We start from the raw sequence: 26534 nt of genomic DNA, 5'->3' as shown, positions 1-26534 counted from the left end.
CATCGGACAAAATATCGTAGCGGTGCCAAGCAGGGGGACAGCGTGTGGGCGACCAGTCCCAGTCGTCACCTCTTCTTCTTCCTCCACCTCCTCCTCCGCTCTTCGCCTCGGATGACGGTCTAGAGAAGACCAAAGACCAAAAAAAAAAAAAAGAAAAAGCTGCGTGTGGCATTTCTCTCCTCGCGCTCGTCACCAGCAGGAGTTGCCGAAAGCGAATGGATTTTTATGAGCTGCTTTCAGGCGCGTTTGAGCTGATCCACCGCTCCTCTTCCAAGAATCGTGCGTGACCGCTGGGAGAGGAAGAGAAAAAGGCGACAGGCTCATGGATCGCGCACAGTATCAGCCCGTAAAGTAAGTCGGATCGCTCTGCCCGTGATTCATCTGCACGTGTGTGTTTCTTCTTTCTTTTCTTTCTTTCTTTTCTCTTATTTTCTTTCTTTACTTTTTTTTTTTTGTGCCCCCGTGCCCCTGTCATAGCAACAGTCTTCAGTATGACTGACGCTGTGGGCAAGAACCCAAAAGCTTCCGATTACCTTGCTTTTCTGGAATGGACGGGTTGGCTCGGTTCGATTCGGTTAGTGACTGACAGAACAGTCGATAGATAGATAGATAGATAGATAGATAGATAGATAGATAGATAGATAGATAGATAGATAGATAGATAGATGTGAGCCTCTCAGGGACCGGGGGCTTGGGGTGGCTCCGGCTCAGGCTTGTGTCTGGATGTGTTGCTCTCTTTGTTTGCGCACTTTTGACTGACACGATCTTTTATTTTTATCTCCCCAAGCTCGCCTGTTGCAGTCTTCAACGCCAAGTAAAGAGGATCACGCAGAGGCATTCGGCGCTCCCCCCCCACCCCCACCCCTTCCACACCCCCCTCCTCCTTCCTATGTTTTCGTACCGCGGACCCCCCCTCTGTTCCTGCTCCCACCGCGTCCATCCATACCGGATCGGACGCGACAGCGAGTGACGGAGAGGTGGAGCGGGCAGGGCACGGCTCAGTCTCTCTCTTTTTTAGTCTCACCGCATCTGCATCTATTGTTCTGTTTTCTTTTATTTGGTGTTGAAACACAGCCCGACCTCAACTAGTCCCCACATTTACACCCCGATCCATGTGGGAGCTCTGAGAACGCACCCGGGGGGGTGTGTGAAACTGTATCAAAGCTCCGAGGATTCCCCCAGGCTAACCTCGGACCAGCGGGGCCACAGTCGATCAGCCTACCGGGCTCCCAGGGAGCCGACATGCCGCGGAGGAAGCAGCAAGCGCCCCGGCGCGCCGCAGGTACGCTCCGGCTCCAGTTAGCGCGCAACTGGCCTCTCTCTCGGTTCTCATCGTCTATTTATGTCGGCCTTTCCTCCCTGTTAAGTTGTTTAAATTCCTTTATCGGGTTCACATTTTAGAGCCCAGACGTGAGTTTCAACAGCCTGACAGCATCAGATAAAGCTGTGGAAAAACTTGGAGTTTTGATGTATAAATTAGTGTTCACGTATGTGTTTTTTTTGGTAAATGAATTGCTGTTGAGATTAGATAGTTACAGCAGCACACCAGCAGCATCTGGCAAAGGTCACAGGTCAGCCAGTCAGATCGAGGGTTCGGGGAGGACGATCTTTCTGCTTCTTCACCTCAGGCATCCCGATCTTTCCCAAGTCTTATCCATCTTCTTTGGCACTTTGTGGCGACTCCTCCTGCTCTTCCTTCCTTGATTGGAGATATCGAATGCGGCGTCAGGGATCTCTGTGTGAGATTTTCAGTTGAAATATTCGGGGTAGTAAACCTCTGGTAGCACTCTTTCAGATGGATTGATGGAAAATTAGTAGCCTTTTTCTCTTTTTTCTGTTAGAGTGGATTTGATTTTTTACAAGCCTGTAATCGCTCTGCTGTCCTGCCCATTAGTTTCTCCCAATTATTTATTTTTGTTCTTAAGAACTGGATTTATTTATCCGTTCTTCACGTTTCAGAATGCTTTTCTTGCTACTCCTCTCTGGGAGAATCTCAAATGGTTTTAAGATTTGCTACATTGCATTTTCCTCGCCATTACATCCACCCCCCCCCCCCCCCCCCCATCTGCATGTGTTTGATTTGTTGGAAAGACTTTGTTCTTCTCCTCTAAAGATTATTTTAGAGCCCTCAGATCGAGTGGGTCCTGGAAGAACACTTTAATGGACAATTGCCATCTTTGATTTGACGTGTGATTGATCACCTGTCTTGTGGCCAAGCTTTTGAACTGTTCGTTCCCAATAAATGTCAATAAATCAAGTCTGGCCTTACAGACAAACTTTTAGCAGATCATTTAATCGCCCTCCCCCAACACGCATCAGCTGAGCACTCAGATCTGCTTCCATTTCAATCAATGACTCTCAGAATGACCAGTTTCTGTCGGTCTATTATTGTGGCGACTTTAGACTCGTTCCCCCAAAATTCTGTTGCAACTTTGTTTTACTGTAACGACGGCTCACAGGCACACTGGCGCGCACCGGCGCGTGCACGGGCGGCACGCCGCACTGACTTCATGGTGTAAATCTACCAGCGCTCCATGATTTTTGTGCACACAAAATTGGTATGAAAAATGCAATTTTTATATTAATTCCAATGCAGACGGCTGGTTTTACCATCAGGAGAGCCTGTTTCTATTTGATTCCGTTGTCTGGCCCCTGACAGCCGCATTCGTCAGTGGTTCTAATGGTCAATCAGAGGCTGCAAAGACTGGTAGAGAGATAGAGAGAGGTAGAGAGATAGAGAGAGGTGGAGAGATAGAGAGAGGTGGAGAGAGAGGTAAGGAGAGGTAGATGGAGGAGAGAGATGGAGTCAGCTGTGTTGGATGTGTCTGGGGCTACAAGCTTTTAGCTGTAAAGCAGATGGATGGATGGATGGATGGATGGATGGATGATGGATGGATGGATGGATGGATGGATGGATGGATGGATTTGTGGATGGATGGATGGATTTGTGGATGGATGGATGGAGAAAAGGTGAACATGAAGCATTTTTTACTTTATTTCTTATGCGTGCAAGCACAAACAAGCAGGGGAGCTGTTTCGCTTTAGACTCATGACGCTTTCGCTCTCCCCCCCCCCCCCCATTTTTTCACCCCCCCCCCCCCCCCCCCCCCCCCCACTTCTTCTCTCTGCCATCCCTTACTGGCGCACTGCTGCTGAGTTTTAAGAGAAGGGCATGGCCCGCGGAGTGATGACACATTGATTGTGCTGTACTGATGGCAGGAGTTATGGGAGGATGGCAAATGATCAGCCTTGATTAGGAACTTGCGGAGGGGGGGCGGGCAAAATGCCCCCAATTTTGAGCTATTTCACCTTAAAATCTTCCCCTTTCTTCCCGTTTTGTCTATTTTATGTGGCTGTTAGTACACCCAGCCAGCAAATGAAGCGTCCTCATTACATCAGGTGCCTCAGTGACTCATTCAACCATCACATATGGTAAAATATCATAAAACAACCCATATGTGGCCAACGTTGACTGGAATATGGTTCCATGGTCAATATAAGCTTACACTTTCTTTCCGAACAACTCTCCCCCGCCAACGCCGCCGCGCACGCCCACCACAGTGACAGAGCACGCTCGGCTGTCGAAAAAGAGGAGTTGTTTTGCCAGCTTCATTAGCGTTCTCCTAATTAGCCGAGGGTCTGATGGATCTCTGACAGACCTAATGATTGGAGATGACAAGCTCCGCACCCTGTCACGCTCGCCAATTAGGTCTGTGGCATAGTTGGATGTAATCAACTTGATCTTACACTGTCCTCATCTGCCTCCCCTACACACACACACACACACACACACACACACACACACACACACACACACACACACACACACACACATACACACCTTCCTTCCTTCCCAGTGCTTATTTATATACTCTGTACATGTGTGAAACATATGGTGTTTTTTCGCCAAAGGTTATTTATTTTTTCCAGCACTTGTGATATCAGAAAAGGACAAAGCTCAGGTTTTTGTCTGCACTCTTCAAAGCCCAACCAGACAAAACAGCTCATTGTTAAAAGAGGGGAAGCTTGAACTTCAAACGGTTCCTGTACATTATTATTTTTATACCTAAAAATAATGTTTGCTGCTTTAGCTGTCAAACCAACAAACACAAACGCATTGTTTTAGATTTATGTACCGCGTGTGTGTGTGTGTGTGTGTGTTGTCAGACATGTTTTTCTCGTGGCGCTGAGCCACAGATTGATGACGTTGACACTGGTCATTATGAGCTACTCAGTGACACTTTCCCAGTATGGGAGGGTTTCTTCAGCAGTGTTGATTCTACAGAAACACCTTTCATCAGCATGGTGTCCAAAGAGGCTAAGCATGATTTATGTAAATATTAGCATCAAGACAGATCTGGTTCTGTCCAACAGAGATAGATGGTAGCGGAGGGGCAAAGCAGCTGATTTCTCTGATTTCTGTCTCCCTCTTTGTGTGCAGCACATCAGCGAGCCTGCGTGTGATTGATTGTAGATGAGAGCGAGAGATTAATCATGCTTGATGTGTGTTAATGGTGCTCTTGTGGTGGATCTAAGTTGAGATGCAGTGGCCCAGTTACACATACACACACAGAAATGAATGTACCAAATTGTTATTTATTTCTAAAGAATCCCCAAAGCTAACATTTTTTTAGAATGTTCAATTCTTTAAAACAATAAAGTCATGTAAATGAGAGCGAGAACAAATCTTGAGCAGTAATTTTCATTGCTTTGGTTTGCACGGCTGACACAGAAATGATAAGTATTCGTGACAGAATAATGCTTTTAAAAAATAAAAAACGCTATGTCTTTAGGAACATTCTGGATTGAAAGGAAGTCATTTGTGTTATTGTCAGAGTCTGGTCAGTGTGGTATCGCGTGAATGTCGCGGCTTCAGGAACTGTCCCACGAGAGTAGCATCCCTCTTTTTTTCATATCTTTGTTTCCGTCAGGTTTCTTGCCTAACTTTGTTGAGAGTGAGTCTTTCCCAGGCAGATCACTGACACTGTGATTAGTTATGGCCCTCTTCTACGTTCCTCCGTGCTCCTGCTGCCCCACACTGCTGCTGCACAATGAACCACGGGAGGAGGAGGAGGAGGAGGAGGAGGAGGAAAGAGCGGAGAGAATGTGGGAGAAGTGTTTCATAGTTAAATATTCTATCATAGGGAGAGACAGAAAGGTAATGAGATCGCAAAAAAAAGATTATGTGCTGAGGCAGAGAAAGTAGGAGCAAATGAAAAAGCAAGCGCGTAGACAAACGACAATCATAAAGAGAGAGGGAGACGGGGAGGGAGGAGGGGGGAGGGCGGCCCCTCACCCCCTCTCTTCCTTTAGGATAAGTGGCTGATGCTTTATAAACAGTGTGTCTTCCCTCGCTTGCCCAGAATCTTCTGTCATGGCTCCCATTAGGTTGACAGCTGTCAATTAGAGCCCCCTCGGTCGACTGTGCTGCACTTTATTGCAGGCAGTTGATGCTGTCATTTCGCTCCCGGTTTTGCCTTGAGCGCTATCACAAGCGCTTTAACAGTCAATAGCTGATGCATCAGCAGTTATTTCTTAAATTGGCTCACAAGGCTGCATCTTTTCCTTACCCTCACTTCCGCTCTTCTTCTCCCTCTTCTGCCTGCGTTTGACGTTTCCTCACCAAAGATGAAGAACCCACTATAACGTAACGCTGAAATCTCCGCCGCCACTCATCAGCGACACGTTTAATGCTACCAGTGATCTAAAAGGCCTTCGTTAGGGTCCTAGCGTGACTTAAATATACGATATGAAGTCAGTGAGCTCAAAGGTTCTTGCTCTTCTACTGCGCTCGGTAGCTCCAGTAGCTCCCTGTGAGTTCTGAGCCTCCACTGCTGGAGACTGTGCATGGATCCTGACGCTCCTGGAGTCAGCCAGAGAGCAGCGCTGATGGATTGCAGCAACATTTTTTTCTTCCTCCAAACTCGTGAATCTGCCCTAAACTTATGAAATAGACGTAGATTACTCATGAGTGCTGTGTCAAAGCTCTCTTATACAGTATAACTTAAGGCCAGCAAGACACACGGCTTCTGGTGATGGTTGGATGGACGTTTATATGTGACCTCTGACCCTGTCTGTCACATTCTGGAGTTTAGGCTGTATGTGTGTGTGTGTGTGTGTGTGTTTGTTCTTGTAACATAATGAGTACCAAAGATGCATTCTGCTTACTGACAAAGTGAGGACACTTTTGGGAAGGGAGGACATTTTGGAGCTGGGTAGTTCATTATCTCTAGGAATGACCTCACAAAGGTAGAAGTCAAGATTGTGTGTGTGTGTGTGTGTGTGTGTGTGTGTGAGTGAGTGCATGTTTAGGGCACTTGTCAGCCAGAAGCTTGAGAAAAGAGGCATTTTTTTTAACCTTTGTTTCATTTTGAAGGTACTTTCTGCAGGTTGTTTGAGCTCAGTTTCCACCTTGCTCACAACACACAGATTCCTGCACATTTTGGTGGCTTATTGTCTGTTTGAAGAGCTAAAAAGATTTCCTGCTGACTCCAGCATTTGCTATGGGCCTCGTTTTCTGGCTGTTTGGCCCGTAACATTTCATCAAGATGTGTGTTTTCTGTGTGCTCATCTTATGAGTGCCTGAGTGTCATCTGGGCTGTGCTCCAGGTCTGCGTTTCTTTTTACACCCAGTCGGGGGGGGGGGGGGTTCCCTTTATGTTTGCAAAATGTGTGCATGTGTGCTTTTGTCTTTGTCCTGGTACAGTCAGACCCTCTGCTTCCCTTTCCCACGGAAACTTTGGCTAGGAGACCTAGACAAGACTGGCAGCCATCAGTCTGTGTTTGTGTGACTGTGTGTGTGCGTGTGTGTGTGTGTGGAGGGGGGAGGGGTTCCATGACAGCCACTGGAGCCAGTGTGGAGGCTCTGGTAATCACAGTTAGGGTTTAGAGCTGATATCCTTCTCAGACGGACAGTTCTGCACTGGTCTCCACACACACACACACACACACACACACACACACACACACACACAATAACTGGGCCCTCTTTGCTCTGGTTGAAATGCTTGAACCAGTCCCAAAGTGTTTGGTGAAAGGAAAGACCAGTTTGGTCCCGTCTTCGGTGCCTGGTATGAGGGTGTGAACCCGCCGGTATCTGTTTGTGTTCCGATGAGGTAGGTGAGAGAGAGACAGAGAGAGGAAGGGAGAGAGTCAACCTTGCTAAAAGTTAAAAAAAAAAGAGTGTAAGAGGAGTGAGATGAGAGGAGGGAGGCTGTCTTATTTTATACCGTGAGGGCCTGTTGCTAATTAATGTTTCTTGGTCGGTTTCTGTCGGAGCTGAGTAATGTTTTTGATCTTTATGCCTGATAACTGCATACCTAATGAGATTTCAAAGCTGGTGGAGATGGGAGTTGCTGCTCCCTGCAATTATTGACAGATGCCTTTTCTCCGCCACTGGCTGCCGCGCCATAAATCCTTCCTCAGTAATGAGCTTGAGAAGTGCCACCCTGCCAGTGAGCTAATGAAACTGAGCAAAGGGGGGCTGCATGTGTGTGTGCGTGCGTGTGTGTACATGCATGGAAAAGTGTGCATCACACTCCTGTGACACATTTTTCCTCTTTAAATGCACTCTGCAGATGTCAGCCACCGTGCCTGTTGGCGACAGAGAGAAAAAGAGGCAGAGGAGAGATAGTCAGCGAGGATAAACGGGAGGTGCTAATACAAAGTGGAATCTAAACCCCTCTGTTTCTCTACTTTATGAGAAATTTCAGGGTGGTGCTTAAGGGGGTAAGTTACTCAGGTTACAGCCTCATGTCAAAGCTATTTGTCTAGGTTGTGGCTGTTTCATTTGAAATACTAGTATTGCGCTTGCCAAACGGGTCTGTGATTGATATCATTTCACTCTGCTTGCTGCTCGCCTGCCCAGGCCCAACAGTCACTTCTCGATCCTTTTTATTTCTCAGCGAATGCAAAACAGCTTAAAAATTAAATAGCCCGTAGGGAAATAAGGAAGAAATGCAAAATAAACCAGGTGTGTGTTTTTTTTTTTGAATCAGAAACCTTTAGAACACTTTATCTTTGGCTGGAGATGATTTATTGTCTCCCGAATGTTCGCGGGCTCCTGCCGTTTAATTCTTCTTCTATCAAACTGCGCAAACATAAATGTGCTCTGCGAAGCCGTGTGCGCGCGCGTACGTACGCTTTTGGACTTTTCCAGAAAAGCCGAGGAGAGCAGCGGGTAGACGAGCGCCGTCTCCCTGCCAAACAGTCGATTTCCCCCTCTCATCGTCCTCACCATACATCACAGACCCACCCTTCTCTCCTGACACAATGACGCGTGTCATTTATCAAACAAGGCCTTGCCAGGGCCTGTGTGTGTGTGTGTGTGCGTGTGTGAGTGTGTGTGTGTGTGTGTGTGAAGGTTAGTCCTTTCTTGTGCCTCTGAGGTCCACTCCTCTGGGAAAGGAGGAATGGAGTGAGCGATGAAGAGTGAAAAGGGGTCTGAGAAAGAGTATGTATGTTACTGGTGGTGAATGCCCACACGTGTGTGTGTGTGTGTGTGTGTGTGTGTGTGTGTGTGTGTGTGTGTGTGTGTGTTGTACATGCTGTAAAAGGCAGGACATTGTGGGGGTTTTGAGGTTGATGATTGGGTTAGCATAAAAGGTTCGGGTTAGTGCGAGAGGCTGGAAAACTAGTGTATCAGTTAAAGTCCTTATAAGGATAGGAGTACAAACAGGTGTGTATGCACATGTGACGCACAGCTGTATTCCATATCCTTGATGGTGGATGAGGGGAAAAACATCATCCACATGATATTGACATAGCGACTTAAAAATATAGTTTGCACACAATTACTCACGTTGCACATCATAAATACGTCTGGATTGTAAATCAGAGCTGCATTAATCTCTGTGATGTATGTGCAGACACACTCTCTGTGTGTCAATAACAATCCGTGTGTGTCTTTCATGGGTCTGCGAGGCTGCTCGGAGGCATGTATCAGTCACAGTGTCTTATCTAACGCGCAAACCCGTAGCTGTGCACGAGTTCCTCTCGTGGGTTTAGTCAGTACTCCGCGCGATTCAAAGGGAGGCCTTATCGAAGATGGATGCTGCGTGGAAAAAGGGCCTGTTGATGGATATGAATCTGGCCCTGCCATTCATCACTGCTCTATTATTTAGACTGGATCGCTACAGAGCCGTAACCTGAGCTGCAGCTGTGTGTGTGTGTTGTGTGTTTGAAAGAGAGGAGGGTCTGGGGACGAGGGGACAGTTGTGATGTCACCAATTGAGCAGAGAACCTCGCAGGAAGACGTCACATAACCCACGTGAATTGAGATATCACAGTAATGATAGATACGGGACTTTTAGTGCTCTTCTTCCTTGATTAATTCGGGGAAAAAAAAAATCCCGATAAAGTTTCTCAGTAAGCATGCTGACGTTCCCACATGCATTTGAAGGTTCTGGAGGAGAACGCTTTAAAATAACTCGTTGCTGTGTTGCTGTTGGGTGAGCTGGTGTGTGACGCGACCATCGGGTTATTTATGGGTCCAGAGGCCGGGGAGGCTGGTGCGAACACCTCAGGACCGCCGCGCGGTTCTGTGCGATGTTTACGGTGGTTCCTCGTGAACTCACGCCTCTTTTTTATGAACTATAACTTGGCTGGACCCTTTTGTATTTCGTACCGGATCCAGTCACTTCGTGTGAACTCTTCCCAAATAATTATCGCTCTAAAGCGCCGCGCCGCTAATGCTGTTGCTTAGCGCACATGCTAACGGCGCTGTTGCAAATTTCCCCAATTGTGGGAAGAACAGAGGATCATTTTTTTCCTGATTATGCTCATGGGGACGCTAAAAAACAACAACAACCCAGCTCCAGATGATAGAATCCTTTATTCGTGGTCAGTTGAGACTAATCACAGAGTTAAGGAAGAAGTTGATTTTCAAGCTAAACCATTTATCGATATTTTAACGTGTAAAATCAAGATTAAGGATGAAAAGGGCTAAACTAGCATGAAAACATCAAAAACAGCAGAAGCCACCACCTAACTGTTTTAAACCGAAGCAGTTATATTTTCCCATTCTCCCTTTCTTCTCCATCTGGCTCACTTTTCCCAGGTTTCTATAGCGCCACAGTGATTTATTGTGGCCATCCATCTCTTGTACTCATCCATCACCAGCCGGTTGCTAGGCAATCATGGCAGCAGCTGTTTGCTTTTGAGTTCAACAGAGGGGCCGTCAGTCAGCGGCGGCAGGTGAAAAGCATTACGAAGGCGCTGTTGTCACACCAAATAATTAATCAAAGACAGCAAAGATAATTAAAAAGATATGACCCTTGCTGGTACTTGGTTCTGGCTTTGTCTGGAAAGAGAGAATGCGGAGAAAACGGACAAATAGGACGGGCGAGAAGATGACGCCGCTCACGCCGGAACCCTCCGACGCTCGAAGAGACACGGTGGAGTGGAATGAGTGAGCGCCGATAAAAACGGGCCCTTCTGTTCGTCAGCGGCGCCGCTCCGTTTAATTACCAGCAGATGAGCTGGAAATGTTTGTGAAATGAAGGAGAAGCTCTTAAACAGTTTGGTTTCATGGGTCACCTGCCGGCGCCACTGTGCAGTTACGGCTGGGTGGCCACGTTTGAATGTCCTAAACGAGGACGGGACATTTGGGGCGTTGGGACGTCTGAGGTAGCGCTGACCCGCCGTTGTCAAGCATGAAAATTGGGTTTTAAAGCTTTGCTCAAGTGGTGCTGCAAGTGAATGAGCCCCCCCACCGAGTCCACGGACAGGCTCAAGACGGGTTCCGAGCAAAAAGAAATGGAACAAATAAAAACAAACTCCTGGATTTGAGTATCGGCTTTCAACCACGGCTCCAAGCAAAGTGTATTTACTTTGTTAGAAAAGTGAGTCAAAAATGGAAACGGACATGCGTTTGTGGTTCCTTTCACACCTTCTTCCTCCCTACTGCACCATCCACACGGGCCCCTCTGGATCAGGAGACTTTACATTAAGTTCTGTAGCGTGCCAGAGAACCCCCCCCCCCATCCTAATGAGTCATGAAAGTCCGTGACAAAATATCAATATCTGGGATGAAAATAGGCTGGAGGAGAACTCATCACCGATGCTGCCTGCTTGTGTCAACACTCACGCGGCTTCATCTGAACCCTGAAGACTTCCTGTTCGCTACGGTCCAGATCTGCGTGTTTCTGCTTCGCGTCTTCTCAGAACCTCCTCGTCTTCGTCTGCTCTAGACAGGATCTCCACCACAGACCTCCTCTGCTTCGCATCTTTGATCTCAGCTACGTGCTCTGGCGACCATCGCCGTTATTATCTGGAGCGGAGGTCCTCGACACGGCCGGTACCGCCCGAGGGGCCGTCCGGGCATTGCTGGGGGGGGAGGGGCCGGGACGGAGGTCCCGTGGCCGTAAATTGGGATGTTATTCATCACAACGTCTGAGCTTCTGTCAGTCCAGTGTTTGTTTGGACGAGAAATCCAAGATTTTCCGATAAATTGGTGTGATTTTCCGCTGCTTTTATTTTGAAAGGTCACGCTGAGAGTGACGGTGAGGAGTCCTGTGGTTTCCACTGATGGAGAAAGAAGCTAGCAATGCTTGTCCATCAGTTGGAACGTCGGCTTCAGCGAGGTGACACAAGCAAGCAGAGTTTTTTTTCTTGTTTATCGTGACAGGATACTTTAAATTGAGGATCTATGAGAAACTTTAGACGTTGGAAAGAGAAAGGAGCAGGAAGCAGCACACAGAACTCCAAGTTTTGCCTCCAGCCTTCCCCCAGGTGACACTGCTGCTCTCCCCTCATCTCTCCTTCCTCCTCCTCCTCCTCCTCCTCACACGTTAGAGCCTGCTAAACACAACACAGCGCAGCAGCACAGACATGAACGTCGCTACACGAGCTGCTTAGGAGACGTTGGCTCCGTGAATGACAGGCGGTCCACACTCAGGAAGGCCAGACTGCTCCTTTCATTAGCACTTATACCCCAGTCGATGCAGACTTGATTGGTTAACATGTAGCTATTGATTCATTGAGCGGTATAAGCTCGAGTGTTTAATGCCTCCCCAGCTGGTTGTAACTGTACAGGCAGAATTATCTCTGAGACACGTTTAACTCATAGCAAAAGGCGCGGAATGCTAATGCTTTCTACGTCCAGATTTACTCCCGATCTCTAAAAAAAAGAGGTTTGGGTGAGAAGTGTACAGAAGACCTGATGGGTTTTATTCAGAATCCACATCCGGGCAGCTCTGCGTGTTTAACTCTGGCTGTTTCTGGATTTATTCATTCCGTTGTTAAAAACAATACATAATAATGCTTTCAGCGAGACATAAAATCAAAATTAAATGAGCGGTTTTCCTCGAAGTACAATAGGAAATTGGACTGTTAAATGAAGAAGTTTGTTTCAGTCTCATTTCCTGACGCTCACTTGACTGATGCCCTTTGCTCATTCTTTCTAAAAGCACTCTAATTAACCTTTACGCACCGGTGGGTGACGGCTGATGACAGACAGTGATTATCTTCCATTTGGAGTTTCTTGGTTCTCAGAATTTGAGCCTTGACATAAAAGTGAGTAATGCCTTTAGTCCATACGTTACATTTGACCCCGTGACCTCTTCACAGCCTCCGCAGCTTGTTCCTAGCAGAGTTCCTGCATCATGTACATGACAGCGCATGCTAGCACGCTTCAAAAACCGAGAATCAAACCTACAACCTTGTACTACACGGCGCCCCGCAGCCCACTGTCGGTGTGTGTGTGTGTGTGGTGTGTGTGTGTGTGGGGGGGGTCCTGACATTTGACCAGCCGGCCTCATTCGGGGCAACGTTGCCACATACAGTACACGCGTGTTCCAGTCATGCAAATCAGGCACGTTCGGAGCGCCGTGACACGAGCCACAATTGATTAGTGCGGGTTACAACCCGCCCCACACACACGCACACACACACACACACACCTAAAGGCGTACTAGTCTTAGAGTAGAATATTTGTTTTCTTTCATTCATGATTCCAAACACAAACTTTAAGAGACTTCCTGTATGAACTTTGAAATGAAGTCCTAAACAAGCAGTTGTGGAAGTAAAAGCTGCAGAAACACACACAGATCTATGAACTGGAACGAGATTTGCACGACAGGAAATACTTTCCTCTTGTTCTTTGCTGCTGTTCAGGCCCTAATTATGGGATTCAACCCTAAAATTCACAGCCGCCCTCACAACACACGACCGCCACCAACACGCGACCTCGGTGTCGAGGCGAGAGGAAATGTAATGCTTGCCGAGCAACGACACCAGACACATTATATGAAACATCAGACTAATTTGGCAGTCATATATATGGTAAATACAGATCAAAGCCGCTTTTTTTTTTTTTTACATTTCAGGTTGTGACTCACAGGAGGGAGCTGACAGCTTCAAAGCTAATGCTAGCACAGTATCAGGCATCGCCCCCAGTATCAAAAGGGCTAAAGTTCTGAACGCTAGCGGGGGGCTGGCTCAGATCTGGACTCGGACACAATCACACGCGTGATCCTTTTGCCGGCGCTGCTTCCCGACTCCAGCAACAGTGACATGTTTGGTTAAGAATCTCATGCGAAGCCTCGCTCAGCCAGTCACATGTGAGCGCTGGGAGCCAGACAGCTGAACGACAACAGCTGGAAACGAAGCCGGTGAAGAGCAGAGCTTTTAATCAGGAGTGGGGAAACTCGTACATATTCATTCTTCCTGTGACTAGTTCAAAGGAAGCATGTCTCATATCTTCATCTGTGACGATTATTAAAGGCAGTTCAGCGACGGAGCACAGAGCTTCTACGGAGGAAGCAAGCAAGCAAGGCTTTGTATGTGTGTGTGTGAGAGTGTGTGTGGACATTTGCTTCTAATAAATATAATATTACAACTAAAGGTTGGATGGTCTCCCTAAACTCAACTTCAATAACTTCCACATTATTAAATATGTCGGGATAAATAATGATGCCTGAAGATCAGTCAACAAAGGCCAAGTGGGTACGAGTGTGTGTCTGTTCTGTGTGTGTGTGTGTCTTATATCTGTAATGCTGTAAACATTTTAATGGTACTCTCAACACACACACACACACACACACACACACACACACACCTAAAGGCGTACTAGTCTTACAGTAGAATATTTGTTTTCTTTCATTCATGATTCCAAACACAAACTTTAAGAGACTTCCTGTATGAACTTTGAAATGAAGTCCTAAACAAGCAGTTGTGGAAGTAAAAGCTGCAGAAACACACACAGATCTATGAACTGGAACGAGATTTGCACGACAGGAAATACTTTCCTCTTGTTCTTTGCTGCTGTTCAGGCCCTAATTATGGGATTCAACCCTAAAATTCACAGCCGCGCTCACAACACACGAGCGCCACCAACACGCGACCTCGGTGTCGAGGCGAGAGGAAATGTAATGCTTGCCGAGCAACGACACCAGACACATTATATGAAACATCAGACTAATTTGGCAGTCATATATATGGTAAATACAGATCAAAGCCGCTTTTTTTATTTTTTTACATTTCAGGTTGTGACTCACAGGAGGGAGCTGACAGCTTCAAAGCTAATGCTAGCACAGTATCAGGCATCGCCCCCAGTATCAAAAGGGCTAAAGTTCTGAACGCTAGCGGGGGGCTGGCTCAGATCTGGACTCGGACACAATCACACGCGTGATCCTTTTGCCGGCGCTGCTTCCCGACTCCAGCAACAGTGACATGTTTGGTTAAGAATCTCATGCGAAGCCTCGCTCAGCCAGTCACATGTGAGCGCTGGGAGCCAGACAGCTGAACGACAACAGCTGGAAACGAAGCCGGTGAAGAGCAGAGCTTTTAATCAGGAGTGGGGAAACTCGTACATATTCATTCTTCCTGTGACTAGTTCAAAGGAAGCATGTCTCATATCTTCATCTGTGACGATTATTAAAGGCAGTTCAGCGACGGAGCACAGAGCTTCTACGGAGGAAGCAAGCAAGCAAGGCTTTGTATGTGTGTGTGTGAGAGTGTGTGTGGACATTTGCTTCTAATAAATATAATATTACAACTAAAGGTTGGATGGTCTCCCTAAACTCAACTTCAATAACTTCCACATTATTAAATATGTCGGGATAAATAATGATGCCTGAAGATCAGTCAACAAAGGCCAAGTGGGTACGAGTGTGTGTCTGTTCTGTGTGTGTGTGTGTCTTATATCTGTAATGCTGTAAACATTTTAATGGTACTCTCAACACACACACACACACACACACACACACACACCCTCTGACGGGCTTTTCCATTAATATCAAGTGATTGAGCATAACATTAGCAGATCGAGTGGAGACTAAGATGACAGAGGAATTAAAGACCGATGTGCTCACTCAGTCTAGAACAAGGACAGAAAAAAACACTTTGATGCTTTGATTTCTGACGTCCCTGGCACGCCAGCAGACTCGTTTCTCTTTCAAGCAAAGACGTACGTGATTGTTCGGACTTTTGCGAGAGACGTTCCCAGATTTAAACGTGCTGGTACAAATTATTGATCTCTCAGCCCTCACGAGAGCGAGGTGTGTGTAGCTGTGTTGTGTGTCTGCGACCAACCAGACCCCGGTTGGTTATTTTTCCAACGTGGGGGCACATCGGCTTTTATTAGCTTAATAAATCACCTTTGTTGTCAATCAAGCTGGAGAGAATAATTGGATATGGTTGAAGCCTTGTGTGATGGATTATAAATCATTCAAGATTAAATTAAAAGATAATGCACAAACTTAATGGTTTGTGTTTTGCAGTCTAAATTGCCTCCGAGCTGTGCTGTTTCCTAGCTTTATTGCCAGCCATTCCTCTTTCGCCTAAACCCCTCACATTTTACACCTTTTATTGCTTCACCGTTGCTCTTTACATTTCTCTGCTGATGTTTTTTTTTTGCAGACAAAGGTTTCATCTTTTGTAAATGCACGAGAGTCCACGTGCGCTGCTGTTAATGAACTAATGAAGGTGGCACAGAGAAGCTAAATGGAGTAATTATTGTGGGACATGGAGGGTAACTAGAGTGTTTATCATTGGACATTGTACTGTGCAATCAAATGAGAAACTCTTTAACGCGCTTCTCTTATTTTAACCTTGATTATTGTAAAATGAGTCACCATAAGATAGAGATAATGAAGTTTGTTAAACATAGTGAAAGGTTTTCTATCTATCTATATACACCACCCAGCGCTTCCTGATAAATGACTACATGATCGGGTAAAAACCTGAACCTGGGGAAGGTTCCCAGCCCAGGAGGAACTGCTGAAGATGGCTGGACTGTGTATATTCCGCGACGGCGGTCAGTGGATTTAAGCGTTCCTGTTTGCGTTGGAACTGAGTGTGCGTTATCATAATCGCCTCTTCCCCACCTGACAGCACTTTAAAGCGATCCTGTCATTCTGTTTACCCCGAGACCACTGTGTGCATTCACTCCCAAACACGCACGTGTCCGCACGCGCAAACACGCCGCGGCTGCGCTAACCTAGCCGCCGAGCCCGCTCGAGCAGGCCCAATGACATCTTTTCATTAGAGCTGTCCAGAGAGATCAGAGGAGAGTGGCAGGAAATAGATACCCAGATACAAACTGAAATGCACTCCAACGAGACCGTAAGCGTGTCCTGATAGCCGACCTGTGTGCTTGTTTGTTGGGGAATGAGGGGTTCCAAGGTCTGACATTGCTGCAGACAGCTAGGGTTTTATTTGCGATATCAATGTGCTGTAAGTCTGAAGGGCGGCAAACACAAAAGAGCAACGACGACGAGTTACAGTAACCAGAGAGGAGATAGCCGTGTGTAACTGGCTGGTTTAGTGGGGAGCGGAGGAGGAAAAGGGGGCAGAAAAGAGAGCAGAGGTGACAGAGTGGTTCTGATGGAAGAAACGCCGGATATCTGTCAGCTGTGCTTAGCTAACTCTGCTAAAACACTCCAACATTCCCAGGGAGGACGTTGACTGTGTGTCCGAATGATCCCAGTTTCCAGAAATGCAGTGAAATTACTGACTGATGACAATTGTGCTGCGTGCACCACTGTACCATGCAATCATACACCTCCATATCATATAGAGCTGATTTCTAGAACTCATAGTTGTGTGAAAGGAGGCTATTGAGCACAAAGACTGAAATATTGACTGATAAGTATTCCAGCGCCTGTATGTGTGTGTGTGTGTGTGTGTGTGTGTAGGCGTGTGTGTGTGTGTGTGTGTGTGTGTGCTGGGATGCTGCTACAGCCTCAGACAGCCTCTCTCAGCATTGCCACTCTAAATCTAATCTCCCCTCTCTCGTGCACTCTCATCACTGCTGTATATGCTAATATTACCTCAGGTTTTCAGGAGGAGTTTTGCATTTTTATGTGCTGTTCATTCCTCCATCAGCCTGCAGCTCGTTGTTGTTTAAACGCTTGTGTTTTTTTAAAGACGTGCCGCCATCGTTTCGTGCTATGGAAACGTTCCATACGAGCACGTTTTGCCTGTTTTATCACCAAACAAAAAAAGCCTGTTTTGATTTTTTAAGATCTTCCTGTCATTCCCCTGTGTTCACTTTTGCTTTAAAAAATAAAGTTAGATCGTTTCTAACACACTTAAATATAGACGTGTCTCGAGAGAGATGAACTGTTTTACTGTTTTACATTTTTAGGTCATTGGGTCTTAATTTCCAGTGAGACCAGTTCAACAAAATTCAAGATATACTGTTTAAATAAATAAGTAAAATCATAAAAAAAAAAAAAATTAAAAGATTTTAGGGGTACTAAAAGCTTCTGTTTGTGACAGATTACATTTACAGTGTTTTTAGAAATACGTATCGTAAAATAAACTTTGAATCTCACTGTGGATGTTTGAAACGGGCGCTCCATTTTTTAGCCAACCAGATCGATCAAACGCCTCACGGGATCGATGGCAAACGCCGCCCGTGGCGTTCCACTTCCTGCAGACAGCCTTGGCCCTTCACGCACCCTCGCTGCAAACACTCACAGCCAGCCCGCTCGTTTGTCTGGGAATGTCAAATCACAGTAATTAAGCATTATTGATCCCAGATTCAATTAACTTCATTAATGTGGGTTCCACTGGTGATTGGGGAGGGATGGAAAGGAGATGGTGAGGGAGGAGATCAGAGCGTTAGCATACATGTAGCATACAGACACAAATGAGTCTAGCTGTGTGTGCCTCTCTCTCTCTCTCTCTCACACACACACACACACACACACACACACACACACACACACACAGCGAGGTGCGTGCAGAAGTGTAAACAGACTGCTCTGACGTGTCTGATAGTGCTGTTAAGTGGTTATATAAGCGTGATCAACTGTTTCCATCAGAACATCTGCAGAGTGCACAAGCGTTTCCTCACTTCACAAACTGACAGAGCCGCACTTTTATAGTAATGGGTAAAAGAACGCTTCCTGTCGTTACTTGGCAGGTATTTACTGTAATAACAAATATTAGCGGTTATTTTGCTGCTCCTCAAAAAATAATAAAGGCATATAAATGGAATTTGAATGTATCAACAACAATCCACAATGAGATCAGGACACCTTTTCTACCCTGCTGGCTGTTTATCTGGAACACGTTCGGCCTCCTTCTCTGTCTGCTAATTAAAAGAGCACCTGTATGCCCTCCGCATTTGGCCCGGGCTCTGTCTCCTCCAGAGCGTGTGTGTGTGTGTGTGTGTGTGTGGTGTGTGTGTGTGTGTGTGTGTGTGTGGAGTGGGAGGGGGGAGTCCATATTGGAGGTATAGTGTTATGAACCTTGTAGCCTGGAATCAAGCCAAGAGCCTTGACATCATCTCTGCATGTGTGCCTGTGTGTGTGTGTGGGGGGGGGGGGGGGGGGCCGGAGCCTGGACTTTCTTCCAAGTCCCCTACTTCTATCACACTTGTTCATCTCTATTTTTTTCTTTTTTATTGACAGAGAGTGGTTTAGTTTGAGCCATGTAACTTCTGGATGTTGCTTTTTGTTGTTTCTGTTTTGTCTATTGGTGGCTTTTCTCTAATGACTGTCTATGGATCTTGGGTTTGATTCCCAGCCAAGACTTTAAGGGACTTGTACTTATGCGTATACATTATACGCATACGTGCTGTGTTTTCATCAATAATTTAGAGAGAGGACAATTATGTATCATAATGGGACCAAGTTCAGTGAAATTGTCACATATGCTGTATATATTGAACAGTAAAATGAGTCTGAGCCTGTACCAGAAAGGCAGATTACACCAGTCACCAGCTCGTTGTAGGGTCAACACCCAAAGACAGTCACACTTATGTTCCTTAGGATACCTCAGACCAATTTAGAGTCGTCGATTCATCAATCCCACCTCATTGTTATGTGGGAGGAAGCTGGAGGAAAAAGAGCCCTGCCCCTAGGGGATCTGAACCCAGAACCTTCTTGTTGTGTCCTGACAGTGCTAACCAGCTTGTTAAGCCTGCAAACAGAGTGTGTGTTTGTCTACCACCTGACGTGTCGCAGCCAGCACATAGACATTAACTTGTGACGCGTCTGTTGCGTTTTAAAGAGGATTTCAGAGGCCTTGAAGAGCGTCGCCGCTGTGTTCACATCCCCTCGGCCAGCGTCGAGTTGCCCACCACAGCTGTCAATTTGGCGGAACAAGAACAAATGGCATGCACATGTGGGTTCAGCTGCACGTATGTGCGGGTGGTTCTGAAATGCAGTGAAGGAGAGCGAGTGACAGAAAGGGAGAGAGAGAGAGAGGTGGGGGGGGGGCTGACAGAGGGGGAGTCGAGGTATGTGAGAACCAAACAGAACATTCTGGACCGGCAGCTCAAAGGAACCAGCAAAGATTATTAGAATCTAATAAAACAGACAAAACTAATGTGACAATATCTAATATAGCTACGGACCAGCGGGTGGAGCCAATTTAGAACATGGTGCAACACACTGCGAGTTAACTATGGGGCAGCTAGTACTTTTGTGTGTGTGTGTGTGTGTGTGTCTGTTTCTCCAACGGTGTGTGTGAGATCTGTGATGTGCTCCAGGCTATCTGTGTGTTGGTGCATATGTTTGTCCCACGGCAATGTTGCAACCTGACAATGATAAAGCTGCCTCCCTGTGCTGCATCATGTACTGACACACACACACTCTTTTTCCCCCTCCCTCACACACACACACACACACACACACAGGCATTTACTGGTGAAAACAGCAGCTGAGGTGTGTACTGTGATGCTGTACATGACAGTAGTTGTCATGTACAAAGTAAATGTAGGGAAGCTGTCTTTAATCACACCCTATTGTTTAAAATGGACCGTCTGCTTTTCGACATTAGCGTAACGTGTTTTGCATGATTTAAAACGTGCGTCTTTGAAAGTGCTCCCAACAGACATTTCTTTTTTTGTGTTCCTATATCCCAGCTCAGGTGATAGAAGATGCTTTTTTCTCTCTATTATTCAAACATTATCCTGTATTCGTCTGCTTGTAGAGCAGTAAAACAACTTTGTGTTGTGTGTCTCACGCAGGCTTAATCTGTGTTTGAGCGTGCATTACATCATTTGTCGATGTTTTAGCCATCGTCAGAGAGTTGATAACAAAAGAAAATATTCATAGGTGTACAAAAAGGGCACTCCTGTGATATGTCTTGGTACATATTTTCTTTCAGCTTTCTGTTGTATTATACATGAACGAAGCAGATTTGAATATAAATTGAAAGCCTCCAGCCCACTCCCCGAAGCTAAACTGTAAATAATAAGTATAAACTTTTTGTAATCTTTGGTAATTGAAGCAAATCGGTTTGTGGAGAGGAGATTTGTTGCAGGCAAATGTACATGCATTCATTCTTATTTACGAGGAGGCGAGGGCTGAACAGTGTAATGAGTGAAAATGCGTGCTTAATTTAAATGGCAAGTGTGTCTGTTAGGAAATGCATTAGTCTGCAGAAGAAGCGTAAGATGTATTAATTGACAGACAGGAACTGCTGGCTGCAAGGTTGATGCAAGTAATTTATTACTTCAGAAACGAATGTCACCACAAGAATGTGCTTCATTAATTTCGAATTTAGTTTTAATTTCAAGCCGTTGCCCCTTGAGAAGAATAAGATGGCAACTTGTGTTTGAAAAGGCATTTTTCCCCTGTTCCTCCTACCATCACTGTCTTTTCTCCCCCACCCCCTCCAACTCATCTCTCTCTCTCTCTCTCGCTCTCTCTCTACATGAGTGTATATATATTTAAACCATAGAAAACCAAGACTTGACCGCAGCATGGGAGTAGCAGGTGGGGGGAAATCCATCCGGAGAGGTCAAAGACAATTGTTGTATCAGCTTTTGATTAGAAAGACCTAATTGTGTGACATCAGAGGGCGTCGGCGTGAGTCCACTTTCCTATTGAAAAAAACAAAAACCCAACAACAAAACCCCACAAAAGAACAAAGAATGTTGGATGCATTGGCAGCCGGGTTCTAACAAATCTGTTTTGTCTTTCTCTTCTTGACATGTGCAGCATATGTCCCTGAAGATGAAAAGGAAGCAGCCCTCTTAGACGAGGACCTGGATGGAGAAGACTCGGCACAAGAGGGGGAGGAGCCTACCACAAAGTTCATAGGTCAGGACAAGGACTTTCTGCTCAAGGACAGGCCAGAATCCACTGGCTTCCAGGGGTCCCCTAATGCCGCTGACTTTTCGGGTCAGGAACTGGACAGTGAGTCTCACCTGAGTGAAACCAGTGACAGAATGTCTGATTTTGAGAGTTCTTCTTTTAAAAACGAGGATGAGCTTCTTCTCTCGAAAGAGCCTTCAAGTCTCACGTCCTCCTCGGCGTGCGTGACTACTGCTGCCGCCGTCCCAGTCAATGGAGACGAAGCCACGGCGGCATCTGTGGCTGACAGTCTTGAGAAAATGAAAGCTATTTACACCTCTTTCCTGACCAATTCTTATTGGTCCAGCCTGAACGTCAACCTCAGCCAGCCTCCTCCAGAAAAACCCCCACGCAGTCACAGCAGCAGCAGCAGCAGCAGTAGCAGTAGCAGTGGTAGCGCAGGCTACGACTGGCACCAGTCAGCCATGGCTAAAACACTCCAACAGGCCTCACAGAACCATCATCACAGAATAGGCTTGGTTCAGCACCCCGTCGTAGCTGTTACCACTGCCTCTGTAGAACCCAACCTCTTCAGTACCGTCCAGCTCTACCGTCAGAGCTCCAAGTTGTACGGCTCCATATTTACTGGCGCGAGCAAGTTTCGTTGCAAGGACTGTAGTGCAGCCTACGACACACTGGTGGAGTTAACCGTGCACATGAATGAGACGGGCCACTACCGCGACGATAACCATGAGACAGATGGTGAGGGTGCTAAGCGGTGGTCAAAACCGAGAAAGCGCTCCTTGCTGGAGATGGAAGGGAAGGAGGATGCCCAGAAAGTTCTGAAGTGTATGTACTGTGGGCACTCATTTGAATCTCTGCAGGATCTCAGTGTCCATATGATAAAAACTAAACATTACCAGAAAGTGCCTCTGAAAGAGCCTGTTACACCGATAGCAGCTAAGATTATGTCTTCGTCTAGAAAAAGAGCTCCCATAGACCTAGACATCCCTAGCTCCCCAGATTCTAATGGAGGTAACACACCCAAGCCCACTGCCCTCAACGACGCTGATATTCTCCAGAAGGTCACAAATCCTTACATCACTCCAAACAATCGCTATGGCCACCAGAACGGGGCCAGTTACGCGTGGCAGTTTGAATCCAGGAAGTCGCAAATTCTGAAATGCATGGAATGCGGCAGCTCTCATGACACACTTCAAGAGCTCACTGCCCACATGATGGTGACAGGACATTTCATCAAAGTCACCAACTCTGCTATTAAAAAAGGGAAGCCTATTATAGAACCATCAGCTCCAGTCCCCATGTCTAACTCAACACCAGAAGAAAAGGTCCAGTCTGTTCCCTTGGCTGCTACGGCCTTTTCCCCTCCACCTGCATTGGGGCCTCCTCCTGCTAGCATCTCCCCCACTGCCATGGTTACTGAGATAAAGAAGGAAGATAAGGAGGAAGAGTGCACTAAAGAGTCCATCAATCAGAACGGTAACAACCACAGCCAAGAGAAGACAATGGCAAATGAGGAGGAGGCTGAGGAAAAATTTGATATTTCTTCCAAATATACTTACCTGACTGAGAAAGACCTGCAGGAAAGTCCAAAAGGGGGTCTTGATATTTTGAAGTCCTTGGAGAACACAGTGACCTCAGCTATTAACAAAGCACAAAATGGTGCTCCAAGTTGGGGCGGTTATCCCAGTATCCATGCTGCGTACCAGCTACCAAACATGATGAAGCTCTCCCTCGGAAACTCTGGGAAGAACTCTCCGCTCAAGTACTTGTTACCCGGAGGGGAAATCCTTTCTCCCACTAGTAAGATCTCCCCGTCCACTTGCCAGAGCTCCCCCCTCCCCAAAAACAACTTTCACGCCATGGAAGAACTGGTCAAAAAAGTCACAGAGAAAGTTGCCAAGGTAGAGGAGAAAATGAAAGACCCAAGTGGAATTGTGATGGGATCTCCTCTTAGACCTAACACACCCTCACCCTGCCACAGTGAAGTCGGGGACATGGGAAGAGGAGACTCGCCAAAACTAAATAAACATGTCGCCTGTAAAACTCCCGAGAGTTCAAGTGGTGTGGAAAAGGGAGGCGAGGGAAGCGAAACCAATCACAAGATCTCAAATGGAGATATTTCCATTCAGGAGTCTGAGGAGAATGGAATGGACACAACTCAGGCGGCTTCCCCCACGCCTTCATCCATATGCAGCAGTACGACCATCATCACAGACCACCCGCCTCCGGAGCAACCATTCGTCAACCCTCTCAGCGCCTTGCAGTCGGTTATGAACGTCCACCTGGGCAAGGCCGCCAAGCCCGCCCTTCCCTCCCTCGACCCAATGAGCATGTTGTTTAAGATGAGCAACAGCCTGGCAGAGAAAGCAGCCGTCGCTGCTTCCACCCCACCAGCACAAACCAAAAAACCCAGTAACGACCATTTGGACCGCTATTTCTACCAGCAGCACCTGAACGACCAACCCATAGATCTCACCAAAGGGAAGCACGCTGACAAAAATGGCAGCAGTGGTTCCTTGGCTTCGACGGCAATTTCCTCAACCATCTCCAGCCCATCCTCTATTTCTCCACCATCAGCTCTGACAATGACCAAAGCCTCGGCGGCGGTAGCTTCTTTCATGGCCACCTCCCCTTTGAGAGAAAACGCACTCTCTGATATTTCCGATATGCTGAAGAACTTGACGGAGAGTCAGTCGGTGAAGTCCGCCACCCCTACGAGTCTGTCCGAGCGCGCCGACATCGAAGGCGTGACGCAGGAAGACGCAGAAGATGTGAGTCCAGCGCAGAAACGTAAAGGGCGCCAATCCAACTGGAATCCTCAGCACCTCCTCATATTACAAGCGCAGTTTGCCTCCAGTTTGAGACAAACGAGCGACGGGAAGTACATGATGTCAGACCTGAGCCCGCAGGAACGAATGCACATTTCGCGTTTTACCGGCCTTTCGATGACAACCATTTCTCACTGGCTGGCTAATGTCAAGTACCAGCTGAGAAGAACTGGTGGAACCAAGTTTTTGAAAAACCTAGATTCGGGTCACCCAGTATTCTTCTGCAGTGACTGCGCATCTCAGATCCGCTCGCCATCCACCTATGTCAGCCATTTGGAATCCCATCTGGGCTTTCGCCTGCGTGATCTGGCCAAGCTTTCTGGCGAGCAGCTGCTCAGCCAGATATCTCAGCAACACCACACGAAAGGACTCTCTGAAAAACTGCTCTCTCATCTCCATCCCTCCAGCCACCCCTTACCCTCCTCCATATCAATTTCTCTGCCCTCATCTCGAGCGCCCTCCCTTTCTTCCACTCAGTCGCCATCGCCGTCCGCTGACAATGACGATGACAGCGGAGGCGTGCATCAGTGCAAGCTCTGCAACCGAACTTTTGCTAGCAAGCACGCGGTGAAGCTGCACCTAAGCAAGACTCATGGGAAGTCCCCCGAGGACCACCTCATGTACGTGTGTGAGCTCGACAAACCGTAGCACTGACTATGGACAACATGGAAGTCATTGGCATCAGCTCACACTTTGAGGAAATGAAAAGATGAATAAAATGAGCGATCTGCACAAACTAGCATTCAACTACTGCTTTGTGTTTTGGCACATTTCTTTTCTTTTTTTTTTTTGGTTTCTCCTGGATAAAATTTACTCACTCCGTCTCAAGACCAGAGGGGGATTTGTGACTTTCTTCTAATTGTGCAGTTGTCATAGAAATAAATGGAGGTCTAAAAAATAGATTCTAAAAGGAAGTTGTGTGTATTTTGAAAGTTGTGTAAATGGAATTCAGCTCCTTTATATTGTGGCATCACATGGGCGTGATGGGCTGCATGCATAGATAAAACAGTTTAGTTCAACCTTTTATTTAATGAAATCTGTGCACTTTCTCTGTTTTCTTTTTCTTGATTTCCTGCTTGCTTTGTCTTTTTTGGGCTGAAGTCAGCATTTAACCCTCTGAGTACGTTCAAGCACTTCTATACCTAAGATTCAAATATTGCCGAAGAAATTTGATACTGGGAATATTTAAGCTGATGTGAAAATTAAATGGACAACGACTGCACTGAATCTGCAACGTTTGTTGAACCGGCACAGGTTTCAGTCTCGTTGAAGACGTGAAAAACTGTGTTCTGTATTTTTCCCAGGAATCCTTGCAGGACTTGACAGAAACATTGCAGCTGTGCATTAGAGGAAACAAATTGGAATCTTTTATTTTGGTCTGTAAGGGATCAATGTTAATTCAGGTCTGTGTAAATTGTGTATATAAAAGCATATTACATCTAAATTATGCATTGTTTCTATATTTTTAATTTAAAAAAAACAAAGGATAACAATTATCTGTTGGTGCACATTGTATGAAGACAAAATTGTTTTGCACAATAGTTTTATAAATGTGTTATTTAATGAAATTATACAAAAAAAGGTAGCAATGACATGAATCTTTTTTATTCCCAATTCGTGCTCAAAGGGTTAAAGACTCTTTTTACCAGATACTCAACATGTCTTCGCAGTATGAACATTAAAACTATTAAAAGCTGTACAAAAGAGATGTTACTTTATAAAGATATTTGACATGTTAACTGTTATTTATAAGCACTCTTGGTTGTTTCATATTGCTGAATGTGTTTTTTGTTTGTTTGTTTGGTTGGTTGGTTTTCCTGTCTAATTTCTCTGCCATAAATCCACACTGAAGCTTTACCTATTTGGGAAATGAAAGGTAGCCATGGTTACACTCTTCTCTTGAGTGACAAGTTCTGCTACAGTTTTGGCAGTTAATTTATTGAAGTAACTGACAGCTGCCAGTGTAGAGACAAAAAACTACAAAAAATAACAAAAAAAAACAATAAGAAAAGAAAAAAAAGAATAAAAAAAAGCTCTGTAAAATATCGGCATGTAAACAGCACAGATACTATAATGCATTCTGTGCCATTAGTCTGTTTTCATTTTGTTCTCTCATTTTCTGTTGTTCTTGACAATGAATCCCATTATATGACTTCATATAACCTTGTTTTCTACTGCAGCATTAAAAAAGAAACAGTTTTTGCAATAA

At 46.1% G+C, this 26534-nt stretch overlaps 1 protein-coding gene across 1 annotated transcript; it reads left to right on the top strand.

Moving 5' to 3' along the window:
* The first annotated feature begins 209 nt into the window (after positions 1-209).
* tshz3b (teashirt zinc finger homeobox 3b) lies at positions 210-26534 on the top strand. The gene is made up of 3 exons (XM_057025566.1): positions 210-351; positions 788-1282; positions 21399-26534. The coding sequence occupies exons 2-3, from the start codon at positions 1243-1245 to the stop codon at positions 24971-24973; spliced, it is 3615 nt and encodes a 1204-aa protein (XP_056881546.1). The 5' UTR covers positions 210-351; positions 788-1242; the 3' UTR covers positions 24974-26534.

Source organism: Takifugu flavidus, chromosome 2 (assembly GCF_003711565.1).
Source record: "Takifugu flavidus isolate HTHZ2018 chromosome 2, ASM371156v2, whole genome shotgun sequence".
Lineage (NCBI taxonomy): Eukaryota > Metazoa > Chordata > Actinopteri > Tetraodontiformes > Tetraodontidae > Takifugu > Takifugu flavidus.
Note: the sequence above shows the minus strand (reverse complement) of the source record. Positions and strands in the feature narration are given on the sequence as shown.